The sequence below is a fragment of the Phytophthora parasitica genome, assembly GCF_000247585.1.
Source record: "Phytophthora parasitica INRA-310 unplaced genomic scaffold supercont2.4, whole genome shotgun sequence".
NCBI classification, from domain to species: Eukaryota; Oomycota; class Peronosporomycetes; order Peronosporales; family Peronosporaceae; genus Phytophthora; species Phytophthora nicotianae.
In genome coordinates this window covers 164,645-170,636 of record NW_008648990.1, presented here as the reverse complement: position 1 = coordinate 170,636, position 5,992 = coordinate 164,645, and the positions used below count along the sequence as shown (strand labels likewise).

Genomic DNA, 5,992 nt, shown 5'->3' with positions numbered 1-5,992 from the left:
CCATCCTTCAAGTGCGCCCTGGTGAAGTGCATCTTGAACTTCTGAGTGCGCATGGGCTTGTTGCAATTCGGGAACGTGCAGATGATGCCATTCTTGTGCTTGTTGCCTACCATCGTCGTCGTCCTCAAAGGCGGCAAGTCGGCAAGTCAGCAGGTTCGTGAATGGACTGAAGAATTGACAATATTAATTTTGGCGGCCCAATTAGGCAGCGCAAAATCAATTATTGAAACAATACATCGGGATTTTAAAGTTTGATGTCATTTTATTTCGGATGTATATAATTAATTTTACTGCTTTTTTAATTAAAATATTAATTGTATGCACTTTACAAAAGTATACACAACTCCAAGTTCAGACAGAATCTTGACTTAGAAGTTTGGACACCCAAAAAAAGTGCTTTGTATCAAAAAAAGTGCGCATTGTTTCGGCCCACTTTTGATCTTTTTTTTTTTATTATGGTGGGCCTAGGGGGACCGTGTTGCTACCACCAAAAGTGACACAAATTGATAATACCATTTTAGTGGGTGATGAGTGGATGATGTGATAACATACGCCCAAATGTCTCAGTAATTTACGTGAACACATTGTTGTATTTTATTTCTGTATAAGTACTACGTCAAAACACAAATAAAATCATGGCATTCAACAGGTGGCATTTGGTGGAGATATAAGTGACAGGATAGATCACTGACTTAAATTATGTACACTGTACGGTTTTCATATTTTCCAAAGTTTCAAAGGGCGCCTGGTTGACAAATGCTAAGTCTTTGACGTTTGATTTTGGTAAGCTTTCTAGTGTTATACCAAAACGTTTGACACAGCCAAAAGATACTCATGTTATTTTGACACTGTCATCTACTCCACATTATCGAATGTAACGCTTAAGCGTCGCTCTAATGATATAACTTTGTGCAGATAGCGCATGCGTAGGTAGCCCACAACGTCATACATCGAATCGCTCCAATAGTCTCCCCAGTTTTCGGGGTTTGCACCGAACAGTAGCAGCTCCAGAACAACAAGGCACCATATTCCACACGACGAACTGTCCTTCTGCAGGCATCCAGTAATGGCTTCATAAGAGAGCTGGTCCGTGATGCCGAGCATAGGTTCGACGACCGTAGCGACAGCTTTCTTCAGCGTGGAGAGATTGCTCTTTAATTGCAAGGGGTCAAACAAATAGCATGTCGTTGTCTCGACGTTCACGAAGAACGCCCCCCAGTGATTGCCCAGGTTGATAACACTGATAACTCTCTTGGTTCCGGACGCAGTAGCTCCATACGCTTTCGCTGTTCGTGTCTTTTGGTCGGGATGGTCGAAATCATGAAATCTTGGGTTTACGATACCGACTGATTCGTACGTCTCGCGCAGTAACAAGAGACCACCAATGATAGACCCAGTGTGCAGCCACAAATTTTCACGAAAGTCAAGAAACTCACATCCAAGTTGTACATGACGACCCGCGTACCACGAGCCTAAGTTCATGTTGTCCACAGTATGCTTATGTGTATCCTGTTGGGAGGAAAATGAAGTTAGTTTGTTGTTTTTGGTGCGGTTTTGGTACATTTTCGGTACATAAGTATCTTTACCTTGGTGACGTCTTCGGTATCCTTGAACGGATGAACAATGCTGGCGACATGAAAGTCAACTGTATCCACCCACGCCATCGTAGCTTCGACCAATGCAAAGTTGTTTTTAGCTTGGACGACGTCTGTCATTAGCTTGAGTTGCCCATACGTAGCGAAACCATAGTCATCCCAGCGAGCTAGCTCATCCGTCTTATTCTTAGCCGCCATTGTGTCAAGAGCTCCTTTGATTTTTTCTAGCTGCGGGATAGCCCTGATAACTGGAACGGCTTGACCAACATTGAACCTCCGGATATCAAATGCCCCTTGAACTTCAACAGGAGGAAGGTTCAGCTTGTCAACGAGTGGCTTCGCCGTGTATCTGCTGTAAGGGCCACTAAGTATTGTCATTTCTGCTAACTTCACGGAGCGTGTCTTCCGCTCTTCAGCTATCTCCGCCCGCAGTTTTTTTGCCTCTTGCATTTCCTCAGCACCCGCTTTTAGTTTTTCAGCTCGCCTGCATAGGCCTTTACGTTTTGGAGGGGGCGCAAACGTGATACTTTCTTGCGTGCTGCTCATTTTCGGTGTTGCACTAGATTCCGTTTCAACATCACCAGACTCCTGGCTTAGCACAGTAACTGTCTCCTTTGGCGGTTCAGAATCCAGAATATCAGCACCACTTTCTCCAAAAGGAAGTTGCGATAGCGTAACATCACCCACCGAAGACACTTGTGAGAGGCCGGCAAAATCGACAGTTGTTGGTAGATTTAGCCCGGTGAATTCGTGCATATTCCCGGTTTGCAACGCCTCGTGAAATCCCTGTAGCCATTTCATTGCCAATCGAAATGTAGTTGAAGGTTGTATGGACAGGGTATCGACTACTTGCTCAGCAAGCTGCTTGCCTTGACTGTACTTCGCCTCACTAGTGATTGCTCGTGGCATTCGTGGTGGTGGGCAATGCACGCTATTGAGGCCTCCAGGGGTAACTTCGCCTTCGTCAATGTTATTCGAACAGCTTTGAACAATCCATCTTGTCGCAAAATGCCGCATTGGGGGCAGCACGGTCTCGTAGTTTGACTTGGCTCTCACGTACATTACGTGACGACAGGGAAGAGGGCACGTCTTCACAAATATGCAGCTACACGCAGAAAGTTTTTCAAGAATTGTTAGAAATTCGTACACCAAAAACCAAAGGTACACCAAATACCAAAAAACCAAAACAACACCAAAACTTACCCGCGCATCCACTTTGTGAGATTCACCGGTCTTTGGGTTTGTCAGCGTCGTTTTCCCATTATCAACTGCATCGAAGTCATAGCTAGTGTTCGGGCCCGTGGCGAGCTCGTGTTGCCGTGCAACCATCTTGAAAGCGTAGCTGCTGAGTTGAAGTGCCACTGCAGTCAACTCCGGATCTTCTGAGACTGGAGGCCTCCCGCTAACCCTGTTAAACTCCGCCAAACAGCGCTCTTCTGCATACTCTTGCATCGTTATAAGCATCGAAATGAGCTCGCCGATGGCGAAGGTGCCGCTGACAATCTCCTTCGGCCGTCCCCACTTGGATTCAAGTCGATTGTTAGTGTTATTCATCAGATGCGTTACGTCTCCGCGCTTGAACATCACCCACTCGTCGATAGTTGTGTCCCAGTGCTGAACGAAGCTTTTGTACAGGAAGTTTTCAGTGTTGTTGCCTACAGTCTTCAGCATTGCAGCTTTGAGATCATCGTAATGCTGTTGGGACTCCGCATTCACCAGCCCTTTCATAATCGTCTTGAGAGTCTTCGTCTCCAACTTACCAAGGCCTCCCAATCGAGAACACTGTTTTTTTAACCACGTTTCGACGTGCCATTTGCACAGCAACTGCCTGGCGTTTGGCCATGCTTCCATAAGTACATCTTTTTCGTGCATCGCCTTGTCCGTCATGACCACTCGAATTTTATCCCAATCTGGATTATGCTTCTTGAACGAGGCAACGGCACGAGCAAGGTTGCCCTTTTCTTCAGTTCGCACAAGTGCATGATGGACAAATTGACCCTGTATACACACCAAAAACAAAAACAAAGATTACTTTGGTGCATTTTTGGTGTTCATTTCAAACATGCACTCTTACCCTCCCAAAGACGTCGTGAACTGCAAAACTGAAGAGTTTATAGCGGTTAACATTGGTATTATGAGTTGAGTCTACCAATACCACCTCAGGGAAGGCAGCAAACAAACGCTTCTGTCGAGAAGTTTGAAACGTCACCACTTGCACCTCGTTGGACACATTGTCTGCCACGACCTCTGCCATGTTGCCACTGTTGAGCTCACAGAATTCATCGAGTACAGCCAAAGCTCTGTCCGTGTCCGAACGCCCGCCTCTGAAAGACTGCTTCGCATCTTGTATCATGTTGTGCACATCTCTCAGCGTCGTTCGTTTGCCTACATATCAGATGCATACTTCAGGTTAGAAACCAAAAACCCACCATAAATATACCGAAGACAAACTAAACCTGTCCTCTGTCGGAGATACTCAAGTATTCCGCGCGGCTTCGCGCCTGCGCGATGCATAACAGCAACATCTTGGCGTAGAACGGGATCCTCAATCCTTCGGTTTTTAGCATAGCTGTACCACTGGTGATCCGACAGCGGGTGATTGTGGGATTGGGTTGCCTTAACGACAAGATGAAAGTCAGATCCACTCGGTCTTGCAGCTACTCGGACGTTAACTCGCGCTTTGCAGCCCACATTGCGAACCTTTTCGTGCTGTCGCTTCCCTCCTCCGCGCGCTTCGTACGGCATCACATGCGTACACAAGAATGCCCTACTGTACTTGTCCCACGACTCGGGCAGCAATGCTCCTCCCGTGACGTCCTGGTTGCGTCTTCCCACCTTCGTGTTTCCACGTTTTGCCCTCTTTATAACATGTTGCTCCCGGGCCTTCTTTTGTGCTGCGCAGATTGCATTATTCCTCGTAATGATGGATGTACTCGAACGCTCAGGAAAGCGCTGAAAAGTTGCAGCTTGAAAATCGTCAAAGGCCGTGTAGAAGTCGTCCCACGAATTCCAGTACATGGGAAAACCCTCAAGGAATCCACCGACAACCGGTCCAGCGTCATCTTCGTCTGCAGGACCATCATCATCTTCTGATCCGGTACACGTTTCACGTTCTGTTTTTGGTGTCGCTTTTTTGTGTGTTTTTGGTGTCACTCTGGCGTTGACATTGTCATTACCTGATAGCTTCGATTCCAGACCATCTTCAGCTTCAATCTCGGTTGTATCGTCATCATCAGGTGACACCATTTCGTCTTCGTAGTCGGGATCACTGCTGCCATCCGACGAAATCTCCCTGTCTTCCTTATCAAATTGGCCTAGCACCTCTGCCAGCGCTGCCTCGTTTCGAGCATCCTCACCTTCGTCATCCTTGAGTGTTTTCAGCAATGATGCCTCCCAGAGTTCGTCTTGAGCGCGTGGCTTCCCACAGGACTTGGTGGTCGGCATAACAGGTAAGGTATACAGATCACTCAGTTCCCTGTGCTGCTTTGAGGTTAGTCGCGTTCCTCCGTGACCAATTCGATGAAGAGGAGGCAGTCGGGTCGGTTGGCTCTGTGAAGAAATTTGTCTCGCTCGCTTGAGGGGTCGCACTTCGACGCGGTCGAGTTCCTGTTCCTGTCGCTGTGTTTTTCTCTGTCCAGACTCCATCCTCGAAGAGGAGAGCGCTTCCTGCGACTACAAGATATTAGTGAACACAGAACACAGAACAGGGCGTATAGCAAGATGAGTACAGCGTACGATTTCGGCCGCGAGGAATGTGAACAACACAGCTTGTAGGCGCGACTGCGAGGGGGGGGGGTCTGCGAATGTGAAATGGGGACCAGCCACACGATTTATTTTTCAAAAATATGAATTGCGTGCTTCTTGCAATCAAAGAAAGTTATGTTACCGGTGCAGCTTCGTGATAGCATATGGTGATCTGTCAATCCGGATGTTTTAATTTATCCCAAAAATACACCAAAAACAACCAAAAATGTCATTTTTCTTTGGTAGATTTTTGGTGGTAGCAGCGTGTTCGGGCCTAGGGATGGTTTTGGATGTGTTCAGAACGCTCCAAAATACTTTAGTAAAATGTCTAAAATTCTGTCCAAAATTCAAAAGGCTTCCAAACTAAGTAATGGTATATTCGAAAAAAGAGGTTACAGGACTTTTAGACAGTTTTGCATGATCATTTTCATCTCCGGAGACGTGTCGACGCGCATGTCCAAGACGTTCCGCGCCGTGGCCAGATACTTGAGGTCGGGGACTCGCTGCTGGGAATCTTCACAGCACCAGCATGACGTCGCAAATGTCAGCCAGAAGCACCGCTGAGCATCGCCATCGAGCTGTTGTCCAACGCAATCCCCCTCATCCTGAACCAACCCACCATCGTAGCGCTGTCGGGTGGTCAGACCGTGTAT

General features: G+C 47.1%; 2 protein-coding genes across 2 annotated transcripts; one reads left to right on the top strand and one right to left on the bottom strand.

The window, feature by feature from the left end:
* Positions 1 to 855: 855 nt before the first annotated feature.
* Positions 856 to 2,351, bottom strand: PPTG_03028 (hypothetical protein; the record flags this gene model as incomplete). The annotated part of the gene is made up of 2 exons (XM_008895692.1): positions 856 to 1,509; positions 1,587 to 2,351. 2 exons carry the CDS (start codon positions 2,349 to 2,351, stop codon positions 856 to 858), a joined length of 1,419 nt encoding a protein of 472 aa, XP_008893940.1.
* Positions 2,352 to 5,756: 3,405 nt separating this feature from the next.
* PPTG_21191 (hypothetical protein) lies at positions 5,757 to 5,903 on the top strand (the record flags this gene model as incomplete). The annotated part of the gene is made up of 1 exon (XM_008896444.1): positions 5,757 to 5,903. The coding sequence occupies one exon, from the start codon at positions 5,757 to 5,759 to the stop codon at positions 5,901 to 5,903; it is 147 nt and encodes a 48-aa protein (XP_008894692.1).
* Between the last annotated feature and the right edge of the window lie 89 nt (positions 5,904 to 5,992).